At 42.5% G+C, this 20,533-nt stretch overlaps 1 protein-coding gene and 1 long non-coding RNA gene across 2 annotated transcripts in view; one reads left to right on the plus strand and one right to left on the minus strand.

The window, feature by feature from the left end:
* LOC119728701 overlaps positions 1-20,533 on the minus strand; it is a 55,436-nt gene that overhangs the window by 26,791 nt on the left and 8,112 nt on the right. Inside the window, exon 2 of the mRNA XM_038201034.1 lies at positions 9,647-9,813. Within this exon, the coding sequence (XP_038056962.1) occupies positions 9,647-9,813 (167 nt within the window). The remainder of the gene's footprint in view (positions 1-9,646; positions 9,814-20,533) is intronic.
* On the plus strand, positions 49-3,394 carry LOC119728702. Its single transcript, XR_005271127.1, has 4 exons — positions 49-136; positions 1,612-1,786; positions 2,253-2,309; positions 3,091-3,394. It is a non-coding gene; the product is annotated as an uncharacterized LOC119728702 (long non-coding RNA).

The following is a 20,533-nucleotide window of genomic DNA, read 5'->3' on the forward strand; positions in this document are numbered from 1 at the left end:
CGTGTAATTTATGTGACATACACAATTGTGTCGTACATTGGATGAAAATGACAGGAAAAACGTATGCGTACTCAGTCGTGTCTGATGTAGCAACCAAGTTTTTTTCCATCTTTTCTTGGGAACAGTAAGCCATTAGGTTAGTGTCCTTTCAACTTGACCTTGTAATTAGTGTAAGTAAACAATCCAAAACATGAAATTTTCGGGGATTTCAGGACTTACTGCCTCTTTAATATTATGCTAATTTTGTCATGCAGTAAAAAATGTTAACCCTAAACTCCCCAACTTCATCAAAATCCATCCTTCCATTTCAGTGGATATTGGGGGACTTGGTCCTGCAGACTTGGTTTGACTAAATGTTGATGGAGTATGATGGACTTGGGCCTGACGGCCTGAAGCAGTGCTAGGGGAATCCGCTTGAATATTGCCTAGTATCCTGTACTGCTGTTGTCATATAGCCATGTGTACTAAGTCCACCAGTACTTCATCAGTGGTGGATTCCATTACATGTACGTCATGTATTGGAAGCAGATTGAGTGATGTAGGCCTATTTTTGCCAACTTGATTGGATCATGCAATGTGTGTGTTTCAAAGAGTCAAATTCTAACCAAATTACCTTTCTGTATGGGAGCAGAATTTTGTTTTGGTGTTGCGTGTTGGTGTTCTGCTTTGTTTTGTATTGTATTTTTTTTTTTTAATGGGGGGGGAGACATATAGGTACATGTACTGTATGTATCTGGTAAATAAGGTGATATTCACAAAGCTTATACATAAATAGCACAACATTGAAAAACCACAGGCACATAACACTAGCTAATTGTAAAGCTTACTCTCTTTTCCATGCAAATTAATGGTCAGCATGAATAGACAAAGTAGAAAAATAGACAAGAAATGGCACAGCCTATTAGTCATTGTCATGTGGAAAAACTGCTCTTAAAACAATGATGGAGATTTATGCACTTTTTAAGCCTTCACTTCACCCGTTTTTAGAGCTAACAAAGTAACATAGGCAGCGAAAGTTTGTGTTGTTTCAAGTTGCATCCTTTATCGTGAAAAATGAAAAGACTTTGATAAGCCTCGTAGACGCGTCGTGGACAATTTGGGTTAACAATAATGAGCAATAAAATAACAATGTGTAAGCTCATGTTGACAAATGGCTTCCTCTAATGAATGCGAGTTTGTTCTTCTAGTACTAGCCCCAGTCTAGGGCCAGTTGGGAGTGGCCCTAGCCCTAGGCTAAAGTAAACATGCAAAGCCAAAGCTAGACTATGATTTCCTCATTGTTTTATCTGTGTAGCAAATGCTGTATATATTCTCTTTATGAATTATACTGGTGTTTCTTTTGTTGTTTTAGACGAAATAGCACAAGTACATGTGCTAAATATTCACACATGTAGAATTAACGCAGCCTACCCTACTCCCTGAGTAGTAACACCAGTCTAGGTTTATAATCAATTAGTCATGCCCTATACTCTGGCTAAACTAGGCCTCATTCAAGTGCCAAGTATCTTGGAACCAGAAGGGAGCTAGGGCTAAGCCAACCCTTGGCACTTACGTTTGCACCCATACATTTACCAAAAGCTTCAACTAGTCTGTGGATTTAATTACTTTCAGGTCAGGAACCAGCTTCAATAAAACAGAACTGATGAATTCCTGCAAAAATTATCATCTACGGTAAGCAAGAGAGGAACTCCCAAAAAATGCCAAAGATAACTCCAGCAGTCTATGAAGAAGGAAAAGTCCTGGGAAGCTGGTCTTCAATTGGCAACTCGAGGCCTAATTGCCAAAAGTAAATTAAAGTTTATTTCTGGTTGAGCTGTAATGTTACTTTGTTGGGTCAGTGTAAATAAAAAAAAACCCAAAAAAGAACAAATGTATATATAATGCAAAAATGATACATGTATTTCATTGCTGTAGTTGCAATCACTTGTTGTCATGCTTGTGAATTTTATTAGCCACAAGTTATACAAATATGTATTCCACATTTAAACCACCATTTTCATACCTGCATGTCTGACCTGCATGTCAGCGTTCTAACCAGAAAGAAAAACAAACACTTGTTAGCCGAAGTGTTGTGCAGTCAAGCTTCACACTACAATGATATCATACTACACATTTGTAATTTATGATGTACTGCAAAAGAAGCATGAAATCTAAAAATAGACTGTGAAACAGCCAAAGACACCTGAACAAAATTCTTGAAATGTGCAAAACATTTACTCTAGCAAATCTAGTTTGTTGTTTTTATTGAACAGGATGTCAAGAGCAACATAACTGCACCTGAGATGATGAGTCTGAAGGATTTGTTCCTGGTATGTTTACATTTTTGTGTCAGTTTTCATTTAATTGTAAAGCCAAACTTCCAAAACTTTTTAAAAACTCTCAAGTATACATTAAAGACATTGAAATCTAATTCCGCTTGGAGGTAAACATGAGTATATTCCTCAAGATTGGACCCTATGTTATTCACTCTGGAATCAAACCGCAAGTGAAACTAGGTACGTTTTCACGAGCCCGGGTCCCCATGTTGGCATGGGCATGGGCAGCGATTCCCTCCCCCAATATTTTTGTTTGAGGGGACCCCTATGGCAATGCCCCCCCCCCCTAATAATGAGGGTCATTTCTTTGCATGTTGTTAGTTCTAGATTGCATCAGAAGGCACCTAGATCATCCGAAACTCTACAAAAAATTCTCAAGGAGCTCATTCCCTAGATTTTCTGATGAATGCCATCACCCAACTATCAAACAAGACATGGAACAGTCCCAGCATACTGAACTTTGTATCCCTCCAGAAATTGAAAATGCACGTTCACCCTCGGAGTTATTACATTTATGGACCGAGCAAAATTTATTATGAATTCAGGTCACCTGACCAGTGAAAAAACTGCGTGATAAATGGGCCACAAAAATTGTGGGTAACCTTTATGAAAATAATTCATGGAAAGAAATAAGAGTGGGTTAACCTTTTGTAATTATTTTACAGGCTGAAAAAAAAATTGGGGGTAACCTTTTGGAAATCGCCGCCGCTGCATGTTGGCTTGCATTCCATGGAAAATACTTACATTATTTTCTTTTATTTACACCTTCTTGTAGCTGAGCAACAAGCTACAGTTTGGAGCTACCCTGAAGATGTTCAAGAATCAGAGACCCTACAGCAATCAAGAGTAGATTGAGTTGAAGTGACAATACTGCTGGTCTCGCTGTTAGTTGATCTTATCAATATTACAATTAATTATTTTGGATTTACTAATAACTAAAATTTGAGAGAACAAGGACTGTAAAAGGATTATTTCTTTAATATAACTTCATAAATGATATTTTTCTTGCCTTTATTAAGGTAGTTTGCCCAAAATGGACTGCTCATCAGTTTCTTAAACATGTACTAACATTCATTTATGCTGCTTTTTGGTGGATGACACTGTACAATAAATTGCCTATTTTATTCTATTTTTATAGTGGAAATGAAAGTTAAATGTCATTCTCTTTATTATACTAATGTAAACAAATGCATTTTATTGTAATTTGTCTAATATTGGAGGAAGGTAAGGTTGGTTAGGTTGGCATATACAGCTGAACTCATCTGTAAATCCAATAAAAACAATACTGCCAGTCTTGCTAATTGTTATGATGTATTGTATTTTATTTGAACGTTTGACTTTTTAATTTTATTTTCATTCCAGTATGCTGGGACTGTGCCACAACTTGTTTCTTTAAACAATAGAAAATTTACATATTCAGTATTTAAGGTTGGCTTATTGTGACTTATTATTTAACTCAAATTTGATAAATATTATTTAATATTAAATTATTTATTATTAAATACTAATTATATGCACTAATTTAGAAAAGTAATATTATGGCCACCTCTGCAACATTTTCATTGGGAAAATGCAGTCAATTTTATTGAACTTAACATAAGTAACCATAATGCCCTTATCGATACTTATTTTCAGGTAGGCCTACATACTTTTTATTGCTTGAATAAACAAGGACCAAAATACTGGAGTTGTGTAACAAAAGGCTTGCACGGTATTCCAGTGTATACCAAGTTTTAACATTAAGTAGCTATAGTAGATCAGATCCCCCCACCCCCCGCGAGATGTAAAGTCAATCTATCTAATTGTCATAACCTTACTTAAACGTTAGTATCACACTCTCCAGCACTATTGCTTTTCGCTTGCAAAAAAAAAAAATCCAAAAGAACAAGAAACTATTAGCAGTGTGTGTAGCTTACATATTTCATGTGGCCTTATTTACAAACTTGTCTCAGTCTTCAAGTTAAAACGCCAAAAAAAAAAAAGGAAGTAAACAAGCCACCCTCGAAAAAAGAAAAAAAAATGCACATGAAATAAATAAATATTTACCAAATGATACATATCAGCCTTGACAATGTTCCATGTATATGTCAGTAAATAATGATATGACATTTATTTGCTTGGCAAGGATTTCTTATTTCGTTGTAAAAAAAACAAAAAAAACAGCTCGACCAATAAGAAAACGACATTTAAGGTCAGCTAAGGCTATTAACATAATGAGCACCACCCCCAAAACCTGACATGGACGATTGAACCAAGGCGCTAGATTGCGTCCAACTGATTTGCATAAAAATAGTGGACGCGTGAGGTCGCTGTTATGCACTACATGCATAGACATATGACTGCATGCATAGCGCTAGCGAAGATACGTTTACCACGTTACGGCCGGATGAATAACATGGCTATCAGCTAACTTATTCCGTAAGACTGATTTTAACTTGTATGAACGACTTATAAGTTATATGTCGTATGTACGACTAATATATCATCAGGGTACGACATATTTATGTCGACAGAGTACGACTAATATATCAACAGGGTATGACATATCAAACATATGACATAATGTCGACAGGTGCCGGTACAACATTTATGTCGTGCATACGATCTTTTATGTCGAGTTGACAGGGTACGATATATGTCGCATACGACTTGGTTGTATATAAGTACGACTTAATATCTTGTGTGTACAACATATGAATTTTACGCTGTTGACAATAAACGTCGGCGGACTGTCTTGAACTGTCCAATTCGCAATACATTGGAAATGTATCATCATTTTGAACAACTGTTCATTCATATAGCAGCATATTTCATTGTTTGTAATAAAACTGGAGAAATAGTTTAAAATGTGATTGAAAACCTGGACATTTATTTTTGAGTGAACATTCGTGGTGTATAAAGTAATTTGCGGGCTTCATGAATATGTATGTCGCGGGTCAAAGTTTACGGGCTTTGATTGGATATCGTGTAATATATGCGCATCAGAAATTCTCGGCCGATTTTGGTCAAAACATAAAGAAACACATAAGGAATTCGCCACGGTTGCGTCAGGGCTATCCTCCGCCTCGACTTAGTGTACAGCTGTTTGCGGAAGTGTGTGTGGGGCGTACGTACATGCACACAAAGCACCCGCAAGAGTCATTGAGGCTAACGGTATAGTACAATCAGTGTGTCGCGGAGCGTGCTGTATGCGGTAGCGCGAACAAGCTCGTATGGGAACAAGCTGATAGCCTTGGTCAAGGCTACGTTTCTAATGGTCCCTTGTAGTTCAAGTATGGAAGTACGAGAGAATTGTAGAGCATAATCATTGCGAGACATCAACAGTTGAGTTTCCAAGACGTCAACAAAGTTATTACGAGAGATTTCAACTGCTGTTGTATGACACATAGGTTATAAATTATTAGATATTATACAACACCTGAATAAATCCCCATCATCTGATTGGTGAATTGTAGATCAAGTGACATATTATTATTCGGTATAATGCACGGTGCGACCATGCGTTATACCCATGCGTTATACCGTTTCACTTTGCGCTTGTTCCATGACGCGGTATTTGCGTGCAAAATGCATGCTGGTGTGCGCGTTCAGCGTAGCGCGTATTGTTCCAAAGAGCCAGCAGGCTACAGCGTTGGGTTCAAACATTTTCGTGAAGGGGTAGTTCAACATCTTTAAAATCAAAATAAATTGTATTTTATAATTTACCAATCAAATGACGAGAATTTATTCAGGTGTTGTATAAAACAAATAACGAATGTTTTACGTTCGTGCGATGGAAAGAATAATTTCATTCGGTGACAGATTGAATGTTCTATTCCACTTGGCTTCGCCTTGTGGAATAGAACATTCAATCTGTCACCTCATGAAATTATTCTTACCATCGCACTCACAAACATTCGTTATTTGTATAATATATCACCCCTTCAAGAACCTCATGAGTGTCGGGTGAATATGATGGTGGGTCCTGTGACACAACTTTCTACACTCTCATTGAGTTACGTCATCAACATGGTCATTCAAGGAAATATAAACAGTCACCTCTGTGCCTGGATTTGATAAGCGGTCGGAGTGAGATTTGCAAGAACTAAACCAATCCTTTGCATGTCCATATGTATGTCGCGTCCACCGTGACAATGATCAATTATTCCATCAGGGAGGGAGTCTATTTGAATTGACACTGAGAGAGAGGTGAAATGAATCTTCTTAGTTGGCTTTTCTTATGAATTAATTCATAGTTGCCGTTTTCTTATGAATGCGAACCTTAGGTTTAACCAAAATCAATGGAAGCTTTCTGGGATGTGAGAAATTCGGAACCTTTTATAACCTTCTGGGTGCAATCCACTTGCTACATAACACGGAACAATGAATTTTTAACCCAAGATGTACATTACGAAATCAAAATATAGGCCATTCAGTTACCATTTTAGCTGTCGTGACGTGGTCACATTTTGGCTCCGTCAAATGCAACTAGACTGTTTGAAGACAGTGTTTCCTTATAGGCGAGCGAATTATGGCCAAAAAGTTCTTTAAAATGACGGAAGTGCCAACAAGCAAATAAACTACAAGCTAATGTTGGTATTTTTGTAAAGTATGGACCCCGACTAAGTCACAGATAAAAAATACCCAGAATCCTTGTAGGGCTCCATGTTCAAGTGACGTCATCAAAATGACCGCACTTGTGCAAATAAATGCAACTCCCAACATCCTTATAACAAACAAAATAATTTGAAACCCCATAAGTTAAAAAAGTACTTAAGGTTTATTTTGTAGGATCTGGTCATTTTTATATACAGTATGTCCATTGTATTTCCATATTCATTTGTCTTTGTGCCTTTTAAAAGGGGAATAAACATGTTCTAAAGCTTTATTTTATACTTCAGATTGTCAAAAGCCATGAAAGCATGTAGAAGTTATACTTTTTTTCCAAAACTTTTTTTACGGGTACGGTTATACGGTTGTACAGAATTTAGGACTGGTTGATTGTCTACCAAAACTTCGTTAAGGCGACACAGAAAAAGGCGATAATATGATATCGGACAAAATGTATGGGTCCGCACTACCATTTAAAGGATGATATAAAGGCTGTACATTTTTGTAGCGTCATGTACGTCCGACAGGTTGGCAAGTATAAACAACAAGGACGTTTGTCTGAGACACATTTGAACTTGGAAGATCGTTATTTCTATTTTACATTACGTGCGCTTTATTAAGAAAATGTGTACACAGTAGGTTCGCCTTCTAATATCACAACCGTTTACGCATAGGTAATGCATAATATTTTATGCATTACCTATGCGTAAACGGTTGTGATTAAATCGTACACACCTATTTATCTTCAAGCAAACTTGATACCTCGATCCTGATTGGTCGATCCATGGCAACAAGTTGCTACATATAACCATACCGCACGACCACGGTCCATACCCAACTCCACGTACGCGCGTATTGCGCTATTCCAAGCCTACGTGACCCGATTAGTGCTGCACAATTCACTGTGAATTCAAAAGTTGCGCGTAGGTTACACAGCATGCGTGTTCCAACTTGACTGTGCGTCAAGTTTGCTTGAAGATAAATTCGTTATCACGCTCGCGCTCGTGGAACACGGGAAATGTAGTGCGTCTGTGTCCCACATATCACTCGGCCTTCGGCCTCGTGGCATGTGGAACACAGACGCACGTGTTCCACTCCCGCTCGCAAGATAACTAATATTGTACGGTCAGAAATTTAGCTAGATAGGCCTAGGCCTACATGTATTTTCAGTGGTCAACCAAACCTTCACAATGTTTTGTCCCCCCGCCGGAGTGACCCCTTTGTGACCCCCAATTCTAATTGTTCTACCTAGCAACGTCCCTGGGGTGACTCTATTTTTTATTGAGCTTAATAACAGGCATGACAATTTTATAATCTCACCTGATCACAAATGACCATAGGTTATAACTTATGTCCCTGCGTTAGTAGTTTATTATTTAGGGCTGAAATATCAAGGTTGGGTGAAGGTTCCATTACTCACGAAACAGGGTATACGGCCGCCGTGTTTTACATGTAGTAAGTGGATTTATTTTGTAAGATGCTACTTTCCCTTGCAAGACGCAGGCTAGCCCCATAAATGTGGCCTATTTACTGTACTGCCTCCGTCCACATGTACAAAAACGTGTCGACTTTGCCAAATTTTGATTTCACATTTAGGCTTAGTTTGTAGGATGTTTTTGCTTTAGAAGCATACTCACCCTCTTTATAGGCTAGTCAGAAAGTGCTGCCTTTTTCAGATGTCTAATTTTTGTGAAATTTCATGTTGAAATTTTGATACGCAAACGTGTAAAAATGAATCTGGAAATTTCACAAAAACTATACATCTGAAAAAGGCAGCACTTTCTGATTAGCCTATAAAGAGGGTGAGTATGCTTCTAAAGCAAAAATAAACTACAAACTAAGCCTAAATGCGAAAATCAAAATTTGGCAAAGTCGACACGTTTTTTGTACATGTGGATGTGTGGCCTATGTTTACGGAGGCAGTCCAGTAAATTCCCCCCCCCCCCCCCACAGAAGTGTGGTTGGGGTCTACGAACGAATACTTACCTGTAGAGCAATACTACTGCATATTCCCCCTACCGGCAGGTATTTTCGCTAAGAGTTATATACAATAGCGCCCTCTGGCGCCCTACCCATAATACCCCGCGGCATGCGTGCCTCGTGAGCGTCCTCTTTTCTCGAGCGCTAAGTCGGAATACAACAAAGTACCCAGGCATCGAGAAGAGTGGGGTAGGGGGGAGGGATGCTCTACAGGTAAGTATTCGTTCGTAGACACCAACCACACTTCTGTGGGGGGGGGGGGGGGGAGTCTACTTCACTCTACTTACCTGTAGAGCAATACTACTTATGCATAGACTAGCACCGTCAAGGAGGTGGGTCACTATGCGAGATGCTATTGCTTACTCACAGGGGCACGAAACATGGAAATGTAACCCCAGATGGCTCCCACTGTTCCGTCCAAAGGCGGACAGGGGAAAAAACCAATAAATCTACATGTAAAGGATATTAATTACCCTCACATGTTAACCGAGACGTCAGCCCTTGTAAGGGGGGACGCCTCATAATGTAAAGTATTATGATATAATACAGTTGAATCCTGCAAAGAAAAGTACTGTTAGTACACGAAACTTCTTAAAGCAAGTTCTAAAACACTTCAAACCAAGCCCATGCACAAGGTAAACTGATACAAAAAAGGTAACTTGTCCAAGACCAATGACCTTGCTACAAGAGTGTTTAGCTATACATTTATATTCAATACAGTGTAATGTATTAATGTAAATAGTCAGGATGAGGAGACTCACCTATTCTAGGGAAGTCCCGGGTAGGAGAGGATCCTGTGGACCCGATGATGCTCGGCTCGCCGCCTTCAGCACCACTCTCCCGGCTCTGCCTTCCGTCTGGAGGACATCCTTCAAATAGCACTCTGTGAAGGTGTTGGGGGTTTTCCAACACGCTGCCTGTGTGATATCTTTAACAGAAACACCCTTAAAAAAGGCCCAGGAAGTAGAAGTTGCCCTGACCTCATGTGCATGGACTGACCCAACGGAATCTGTTGTTGGTGAGTCTATTGCTGATTTGATGGCCGTAACCAACCAGCGGGAAATTGTATCACGCGAGGCCGGTCGGTATGGTGGAGTCGTTGTTATAAACAGCTGTGAGTGGCCGCTTCGGAGCATTTTAGTTCTATCAACGTACCACTTCAGGGCCCTGACCGGACACCAAAGTTTGTCACGAGAGACGGACGAAAAGGATTTGATGTCCGGCACAAAAATGTCAGGAGGTGAAAATGATTCCGACTGATTTTTGGTCAGAAAACCTGTTTTAGGAACCAGGCGTACACCCCCTGGTTCCCACCGGATATGACCTGTATCCACCGTAAGCGAATGCAGCTCGCTACGTCGTCTAGACGTAGCCACTGCTAATAGAAATGACACTTTAACCGACAGCTGCAACAAGGTTGAGCTGCCCATTGGTTCAAACGGGGGTCTCGATAAGGTTGATAAAACGGCAAAGAGATCCCACGATGGTAATAGCCTACGTGTCGGGGGGCGTGACACAAACATCCCCTTGATAAGTTGGCTAAGATTCTGATTATCTGACACCGAGGAACCGTCAGAGAAGCCTCCATGAATAGCCGCTATAGCCGAACGATAATTTTTAACTGTGGCTGTAGCAAGATCACTGTCAAAGAGGCCTACTAGGAAGTCTGCAATCTCTCCTATAGAAGTATCGGAGGGACACAGAGACCTGGCTCTACACCATTTGTAAAAATGGTGTAATCTACTGCTATAAATTTTCCTGGTAGATTCCTGCCGGCTGCAGGCTGCAATGGCCGCAGCTCGTTCAGAAAGGCCCGCCGTGCGGAAGGATTGCGTGATAATACCCAGCACGTCAGGTGGAGATCCTCCGGGGCCGGGTGAAGAAAACCCGAGCTGGGCTGGAACAGTATGTCTGCCCTCTTCGGAAGAATCACCGGGCGGTGAACCAAGAGCTTGATGAGTCTCGGGAACCAAGGCTGGCGTGGCCAAAAGGGAGCTATGAGGAGGATCTTGCAGTCCTCCTGTTCCACTTTGGTCAGTACTCGAGGTATGAGGGAGAACGGGGGAAAGGCGTACGCAAGTAGTCTGTTCCACCGTATCGCCAGTGCATCTGTCTGCCATGCGCAAGGGTCGTTGTGTCTTGCGCAATATACCGGTAACTGGTGGTTGTTTCGAGAGGCAAACAGGTCGACATGAGGCCGATCGATCAGAAGAAAAAGTGACTGGACAACCTGCGGACGCAGTGTCCATTCCGTCGGAACGATCCACCCCCTGGAGAGAGCGTCGGCTGTGACGTTCTCCTCGCCCGGAAGATGACTTGCCAAGAGTGTTACTCCAATGGAAGAGATTCCACGTGAGCGGGCATAGTTGGGCGGATCGCGTGCCTCCTTGTCGATTGATGTAGGCCACTACTGTGGCATTGTCGCATCGAATGTTGACTACCTGGTTCGTCACTGATGCTTGAAAACGTTGGAGAGCATTGATGACTGCCAACATCTCCAGCACGTTTATGTGCTTTGAGCAATCTTTGGGCCCCCACCGACCCGCTACTTGGCGTGGGTGGAGGGTGGCCCCCCAGCCAAAAAGTGACGCATCTGTCGTGATGGTCACTGACGGCTTGGGATTGTGAAACGCGCGCCCCTCCGTGAGATTGGCATTGTCGAGCCACCAATGGAGGTGCAGTATCAGCCAAGGTGTGGTCGGCACCAGATGACGTATGTGGTGACGACTGGGCCGATAGAAGGACAGCAGATGTAATTGGATGGGACGCATCCTTAGTCTGCAAAAGTTCACCACATCTACCATACTGGCCATGAGACCGAGCAACCTTAGCCAGGCTTGTGCTGGGGCCATGGTTGTCGGGAGAAACAGAGAAACACACTGTTGGAGATTTACAACTCGTTCCTCCGTAGGCCGAACCAATCCCTTCTGGAGATCGAGAGACGCTCCCAGAAAGATTGGGAATTGGGATGGATATGGATGGGATTTCTCGGCGTTGATAATAAACCCGAGATCCGCCGCTAGACGCCAAGTCAGATTGAGTGCCGCCGACGCGGCCGTCTGAGATTGAGCAATAATGATCCAATCGTCCAGATACATGAAGATCATCACACCTTGTTTTCTAATGCGGCCCCGATTGTCTTCACCACACGCGTGAAGACTCGGGGTGAGGTGGCTAGACCAAACGGAAGAACCATGAACTCGTACTGGACGTTCTCGTACTGAAAACGAAGAAACTTCCAGTGGTCTGGTCTGACAAGAACGTGTAGATATGCATCTTTCAGATCTAGACTGGCCCCCCACGCAGGTGTATGAATCGATTGGAGTATGATGTTGAGCGTATCCATGCGAAAACGTCTTGGCCGAATAAATTTGTTGAGGGGTTTTAGATTTAAAATCGGGCGCCACATGCCTGCCTCCTTCTTGGGTACCAGGAAGAAGGTCGACATGAAGCCCGACCGCGTCTCCCCCGGAGGGAGCGGGCGAATTGTCCGTTTCCCGAGGAGGGAATTGATCTCCCCTTTGAGGGAAAGACGTTTGGTAGGATCGGACGGAACTACCGTCGGTCGAACGATCATGTCTGACGGGGGGGGGGGGTGCTGGAGAACTCGAGTGCGTAGCCGCACTCGATCGTGTCGAGCACCCACCGGTCGGACGTAACTGAACCCCAGGACCCCGCAAAGTCTTGGAGACGGCCTCCCACGGGTCCGATGGCGGGAGGCCGCCACGAGTCTACTAAGTAACTTGCGCCAGCCCCCGGGATAGCGGGGGGCCAGTGCCCGGAAACCACGACCGGATTGGGGCCGTTGTTGTCCAGAGAACGTGCGGGCCTGCGTGGCGCGCGCACCGGAAGTATTGTCCGTGCGGCCACGAAAACCACCGCGACCAGATTTCAGAGGTTTGCGGCGGGGAATGACAAATGTTTTGCCCTTACCCCGCTGTTGTTTGGACGCCGGTGCTGGAGGCTTCTTGAAGTTGATTTTCTCCGTAGCCTTCAGACGTTTGGCCTCATCTCGCATCTGATCTTCGAATTTACCGTCAAATAGATCCGTGCCCGTCAAGGGGAGATCTTCAAGTCTTTTGCGAGCACCCTGCAACGGGAGGAAAAGTGCATCGAGCACGTTACCCCGGCGGGTGGACGTTGATAGGGCCGACACACGTGCGAATTGATCCAGCACTGAACGCAGACCATGGTCAAGGCAATGAAGGGCCGCAGTCAGCATATCCGCTGGAATCGGCGAGTCCTCTTCATAGCCCACGGCCAAATATTCCGTAAGAAGAAGTAAGAAAGGCGTTGATCGCAAACCGAAACGTGAAGCTGTGTCTATCTTCTTCAAAACGTCCTCAAGTTTACAACGCGATTTGTCCACAAAGGGTCGCTTGGAAGACGAACCACTCTCATCGGCCGCAAGTTTATCTTTTGCTGCATCGGGGAGAGTAGGCGGAGTGAAAAACTTCGCAAAATCTTCAGACGGGAAACGAAAATAATCTCGTTCCCGTCTGAGAAACGGACGCCATTTATCCGTTGACATGATGTTGTCGATATGTTCCACGCATACTTGATCTAAAGGAAGTATGGGGAATATGTTATCGCTGCTAGATGTGGAGCCCGTCCTTCGCTTGAAAGATTTATGATCGGGCGGAGGGGGCTCATCAGCGGAGGGTAGATTAAGTACTCTTATCATATCCCTCTGTACTAAACGGAGCTCCGTTTCAGAGATAGACAGCCATTGTAATCGGTCTGGTTCCTCGTCGTCATCGGATGACTCAGCCGATTGTGAGGGCCGAGTTGACTCCGGTGAACGAACGTCGTCTGGAGGGGCGAGTTGTACCGAGCCATGCGCTAGCGGCTGGACAACTTCCTCAGAGTCAAACGGCATGGATGGATAAATGCTCAATACAGGCGGGGATCCCAGCGTACGCGGTAGATCCCGTGGCCTCTGATCCACCCAACCGTGGCTCACGGCCGATGCATGCGAGACACTCGCTGCAGGCCGGGCCTCCGGTGTACGGTCAACCACGTGTGGTATATCCTGTTGTGCCTGGGCCACCCAACCGTGGCCAACGAACGACGACTGTGAAGCTCTCACCGCAGGCGGGGACGCTGGAGCACGACTAATTGTGTGCGGTATGTCCCTCTGTTCCCAGGCCACCCAAGCGTGACCGGTGACTGAAGACTGCGATGCGGGCCCAACGACCGATGGTTGTGGGCCGTAGTCCACTGCTGCAGGGGGCCCCCCAATAGGGCCCGCCCGACATAGCTGATAGCGTATCAGAAATCGACTGGAAAGCCTGCAGGAAATCTGCTCTAGAAACCGCGTCCTCCCCCCGGTAACGTTTGCCCCGGCGGGACCGGTCAGAGGAGTCGTCAGAACCCGAAGAAGAACGGCGTGATCGACGTGCAGCCTTCTTCTTCTTATTCTTCTTCTTAGAAGAACGGCCCCGAGGTGTGTCTGAGGAAAAATCGGAAGACACCTGAGACACCGGGACCCCTGAACAACGGAAAAAATCCGATGATGAGAGTAGTCCCTCTGAGCGAGATGGCACGGGGGCCGTCGGCCCGGGATCCCCCCGGGCGATCGGCTCCGTATCGCTCATAATGCACCCGGCCGACAGCGCTTCAGGCCCCGTGGGCTGAGCGAGCGCTGAACGGACCGGAAGCCCGTGCAATAGCCCATCCCGACAACCAGTGGTGTTCGGCCCGCGAACCTTTTTTTCCCCAAACGACATTGGTCCATTACATGCATATCTAGGCCTATGCATTGTTCTCCATATTAACATGAACCCAAGATTGGCTTTACGTCTGGTCAGAAATGTTCCTTCCTCGCCACCGCTGCTTTTAGTCTGGTTCCCAGACCTGACAATTATTCCCGCCGCTCAGGTCTTAAATTGTAGGTCAGGCAGCCTCCGTGGCTAAAAATAAACATGACGACATTAATGGCCCTTTTTCAAAGCGTGGCTTCGTTTCCGATTTCGCTTTATCACTTGTAGCTTTTAATGTTCTGATCAAATCTTTAAATAAATCACTTGCTTCGTAATATCATACAGTTATGATAATACAGTTTGATGTTTTTGTAAGATAACATTGAGTAATGTTGATCTGGAACCTTCAAAATTACGGAACCAAATAGCACTGTTAGCAGGCGAAGCCGAATGAAGACCGAGTTTTGGAAAATCTCGGTAACGGTCGTCAAATTCAAAATTGTACATGACGCAGCAAAAAGTTCGCCCGTACGATCCGAGTATATTTAATGCACAAAATCGTCGTTGAATTTCAAGTTTTTAAATGAAAACAATGAATATTAACTATCAACTCATTTAAAATAAAATTAATAAGCAATTAGCAGTTAATTAAACTTATATTATATACCGGATAATGCTCTGGCGCTATCCGATTGTCGACGAAACAACTTCGGCAAACTTCGGAAATTTTCGGAAAAAGGAGGAATTCCTCCCATTTTAGTCACGTGACGTAAATTGTAATACATTGTATTACTTGAGGCCTAAGATTGATCAGGAATAGTCGGAATCTTTTGGTCTGGGAACCAGACTACGCTGTTTTCAGGGCGACATTAGGTTTGTGCACATGTCCGTGCTTTAGCTCGTATAAAACGCCCTCTTGGGACTGAATGTATCCAGTCTCGTTTTGCATAAAAACAGCTCAACGGAGGACGTCTTTTTAATCACCTTTTATTGAGTGGTCGGGCACAACTCGACCACTCTTTGGATTTGTTGCAATTAATCTTTCTTTCTTTCTTTCTTTTTTTTTTTTTTCTGCATAGCACGTTTCCGCGGGTTTTCTCCTAAACGGTTTATGATATGAACTTGTAACTTTAAACATATATTGACCCTCACTCGGAGTGGTGCATGTTACACTGACGTCATAATGACGTCATCGGGTGTCAAATGACAATCTTCTTTCATCTATAACTCTTCAACAAAATGATCAATTATGCTTCAATCTTGTAAACAGATAGACCATAAATTGATAAAAAAAAATTTGTCGCGTACGTGAACTCACTTGACCTTTACTTCCGGGTCTACCGGAAGGTCAAAGTTAGGTGAATTCAAAATGAAGACATTAGCCTGAAATCAAAACAAAGCACAATTTCTTCCAAACGGTTTACGGTATGATCATAAAACCTTGTGTGAACTTGTACCATGTTACGAAGATGTTATAACTGCTGCTACATCATCATGACATCATCAGGTATCAAATTACAAGCGATTTGATTGCACGATTTGACAAAATACTTTGACCTATTTCTCTTGAACTAAATAGAGTATCGTGTTCGTTTTTTTCGTGAGGGTGCCTTGAGCAACATTTCTTATTCCCAGGCACAAAACTGCTCGACCTTTACTTCCGGTGTTACCGGAAGTGCAATAGAAACTGAATCTAACTCTAAAACGGAAGCATTTTACTACAGACAAATACATTATGGAAGTGTCAAGTGAGGAATGCCAATCACAAAAACATTATTTTGACGTCATCCACGAAAGGGCGCCCTCCAGCGGCACATAGAAAACAGTTTAATCTTTTAAAATGTAAAATCCCTCAATAAAATGTTTATGATATATTGCCCCTATATATCCCGTGAGCAACCACAAATGAATTTGCAAGGTTTCATAATCATGACGTCATCAGACCAGAAGTTACTGTAGGAAGAATTCAACAATAACCATTATTATCATTTTTAATTTAAATCCATCATTTGATCCCTGTCTCATGACTTTGTTTTTTGCCCCCAAAAATGACATCTGTTACACTTATTATTGACCTTTTGATTCCAAATACTGTGACATCATCAAACTGGAAGTTAGCTGTTATTATAACATACACTTAATTTCCATATTTTCATGCGTTATTTTTACTTAATGATAAACAAGTGTCCTCCCTTCCCTGTTTGACTGATGACGCCATCAAACCGGAAATAACTTGTATGTGTACCCAACTGTTCACTAAAATTTATCACACCTTAAAAGACGCATTCTTTTTGTACAAAATAATTGGTACTGGAAATGTTGAAGTTCTTGGTCCTTTTTTTTCTGACATAAACATATTCATAACTTAATTGGACAATGTCTAATGAAAAGGTTGTCTACCCGACCACTCTGCGTTTGTAACAACAAACGCGAACCTCTAGTATTATAAGTAAGTTTTTGATATTAGAGATGTAACAATGAATCGACAGAAAAAGGACTATACATTTTTTTTATCAGATATGATTGTAAACTTTTCGGCAAGACACTTGATGAGAAAACACCTCCGGGAAAATTACCTTTGATTGCGACGTTTATAAATGTCTCAATCGGAACGAAAATAATGGTCACCTTTCATGGTATTTTTCGTCATCCCGGGAAGTTCATTCCGAATCAAGTAAATAACCATTGAAAAGACTAAATAAAGGAGAATACCAATGTGGAAGACTTTTGAGAGCAAACCCTGTTGGAGCCACGTACGTAGCTATTAAATACTTACACTTAATGTAAACAAACGGCACCATGACGGTGCACAAATCCATATAGCATGCAGTCGCGGCACTGCACTACGCGTATGGCCCCGACCCTGTGAAATGTATACACGCGGGGCACGGTATGGAGGTTTAAAAGTGGACATCTGCTTTTCTGCTAACAAAATAGCAGAAAAGCAGATGGAATGTTTTGTTCAAATGCATTTTTCTACTTTTCTGCTTTTCTGCTACCAGCAAAAAAACCCAGATTGAACGTTTTGCTAAAACGCATTTTCTACTTTTCGGCTTTTCTGCTACCAGAAAAGCAAGTTTTACTTTTTGCCCTTCACTGGCGGTTCAAAAGAGGACATCTGCTGTCATGATGGTTCAAAAGTGGACATCTGCTTTTCTGCTATCAAAATAGCAGAAGAGCAGATCAGACGTTTTTATAAAATGCATTTTTCTACTTTTTTTGCTATCAGAAAAGCAGAATGAACGTTTTGACAAATCCACTTTTCTGCTTTTCTACTTCCGAGTAAGCAGATCGAATGTTTCTCTGACAGTGGTCTAACAGTGGTCGCGCTGCCGCAAGCTTTATATACCCGCCAAAAAGTGGACTGTTCCAAGTAACACCGCCCTCCATCGTCACGTAAACATCCGAGTGGCGGATTAGTCTGGTTCCCAGACCAGACAATTATTCCCGACGCTCACATCTTAAATTGTAGGTCAGGCAGCCTCCGTGGCTAAAAATAAACATGACGACATTAATGGCCCTTTTTTAAAGCGTGGCTTCGTTTCCGATTTCGCTTTATCACTTGTAGCTTTTAATGTTCTGATCAAATCTTTAAATAAATCACTTGCTTCGTAATATCATACAGTTATGATAATACAGTTTGATGTTTTTGTAAGATAACATTGAGTAATGTTGATCTGGAATCTTCAAAATTACGGAACCAAATAGCACTGTTAGCAGGCGGAGCCAAATGAAGACCGAGTTTTGGAAAATCTCGGTAACGGTCGTCAAATTCAGAATTGTACATGACGCAGCAAAAAGTTCGCCCCGTCCGAGTATATTTGATGCACAAAATCGTCGTTGAATTTCAAGTTTTCTACATGAAAACAATGAATATTAATTATCAACTCATTAAAAACAAGTCAGGTGTGTTTACAAACACAAATGCCCCGCAACCGTGACTGTTTCCATGACATAACACCACTCTAACATCAAATTACATGTACCTTGGTCAAATGGAACGTTCATTGACAGCATTAGTGTCTTCTGTAGGTTTTATATGAATTAATCCCTAATCCCTATGATCTCAGAATAAATACAAGATTTCTATTGTTTTAGCCACTGTGACCTTGACCCTTGACCTTTCGACCCCCAATGCGATAGGCTCCTTAGGATTGCCAAGGACAATCCACAAACCAAATTTGAAGTTCATATGTGAAGTATATCTCAAGTTATCGCGCTGACAAAATTTCTTTTGTTTTTGCCACTGTGACCTTGACCCTTGACCTTTTGGCCCCAAATGCAAAAGGCTTCTTAGGATTGCCAAGGACAATCCACAAACCAAATTTGAAGTTCATATGTAAAGTATATCTCAAGTTATCGCGCTGACAAAATTTCTATTGTTTCAGCCACTGTGACCTTGACCCTTGACCTTTCGGCCCCAAATGCAATAGGCTTCTTAGGATTACCAAGAACAATACACAAACCAAATTTGAAGTTCATATGTAAAGTATTTCTCAAGTTATCGCGCTGACAAAATTTCTTTTGTTTTAGTCACTGTGACCTTGACCCTTGACCTTTTGGCCCGTAATGTAAAAGGCTTCTTAGAATTGCCAAGGACAATCCACAAACCAAATTTGAAGTTCATATGTAAAGTATTTCTCAAGTTATCGCGCTGACAAAATTTCTATTGTTTCAGCCACTGTGACCTTGACCCTTGACCTTTCGGCCCCAAATGCAAAAGGCTTCTAAGGATTACCAAGGACAATCCACAAACCAAATTTGAAGTTCATATGTTAAGTATTTCTCAAGTTATCGCGCTGACAAAATTTCTATTGTTTCAGCCACTGTGACCTTGACCCTTGACCTTTCGGCCCCAAATGCAAAAGGCTTCTTAGGATTACCAAGGACAATCCACAAACCAAATTTGAAGTTCATATGTTAAGTATTTCTCAAGTTATCGCGCTGACAAGATTTGTCCGGAAGGACAAGGCGGAAACAGTATGCCCCTTCGGCTTCGCCGCGGGGCATAATAAAATTAATAAGCAATTAGCAATTAATTAAACCTATATTATATACTCGGAAATACTCAGACGCTATCCGATTGTCGACGAAACGACAAACTTCGGAAATTTTCAGAAAAAGGAGGAATCCTCCCGTTTTAGTCACGTGACGTAAATTGTAATACATTGTATTACCGGAGGCTACCGGACCCAAGATTCATCAGGAATAGTCGGAATCTTTTGGTCTGGGAACCAGACTAAGTGGCGGATCCGGCCATCCAATCCACGGCGTGTGGACACAAAAGGTTTTGAGGGTAGCAGACCAGTAAATAAACCTCCATAGACCCCAATGGTAAATGCTCCCTCTTCAGAAATTCGGGAAAAATACTCACAACTCTCCAAGGTGTTCGAGACACCCATCAAATTAAAGCTTATTTCATCATCTTTCATTTTCTTTTCAATTTTTGGGGGTCAACTGATGACTTTTAGGAGAAATTTTCATTTGAAGATGATCACCCCTGAAAATAGTCCTGAAGCCCATCGCCATTTTGAAAAACGATGCCTACACTCCATTGCAAAATAGAGCGCCAGTCCTATGCACGGCTTCCACCCATATTTTCCACAAACCCTCAAGTTCATGGCCCACAGCATGCTCAAATACTGAAGATTTTGAGGGCATGCAAATCATGATTTGGCCGGCGTAGGCAATTTTGGACCGATTTACTGGTCTGCACCCTGAGGTGCCGCCAACTTGTCAGTGCCACTGCTTTGACGCTTGTGCCCTTTTTATATTCGTCTGTATAGTTCAATAAGCGTCAAATTTGGGGTTTGGGCTTCACTAGGGGATCTTGCCTTCTGTGTATGCAGTGTCGTAGCCAAGTTCTGTTGGGGGGGGGGGAGTGCCATGGATGTTTTAATGCAGATTTTCAGAACTAAAATAATGTTAAAATATTCGTTAAAAAGT

The sequence above is a fragment of the Patiria miniata genome, unplaced genomic scaffold (assembly GCF_015706575.1).
Source record: "Patiria miniata isolate m_02_andy unplaced genomic scaffold, ASM1570657v1 HiC_scaffold_20, whole genome shotgun sequence".
In the NCBI taxonomy this organism is placed as follows: domain Eukaryota; kingdom Metazoa; phylum Echinodermata; class Asteroidea; order Valvatida; family Asterinidae; genus Patiria; species Patiria miniata.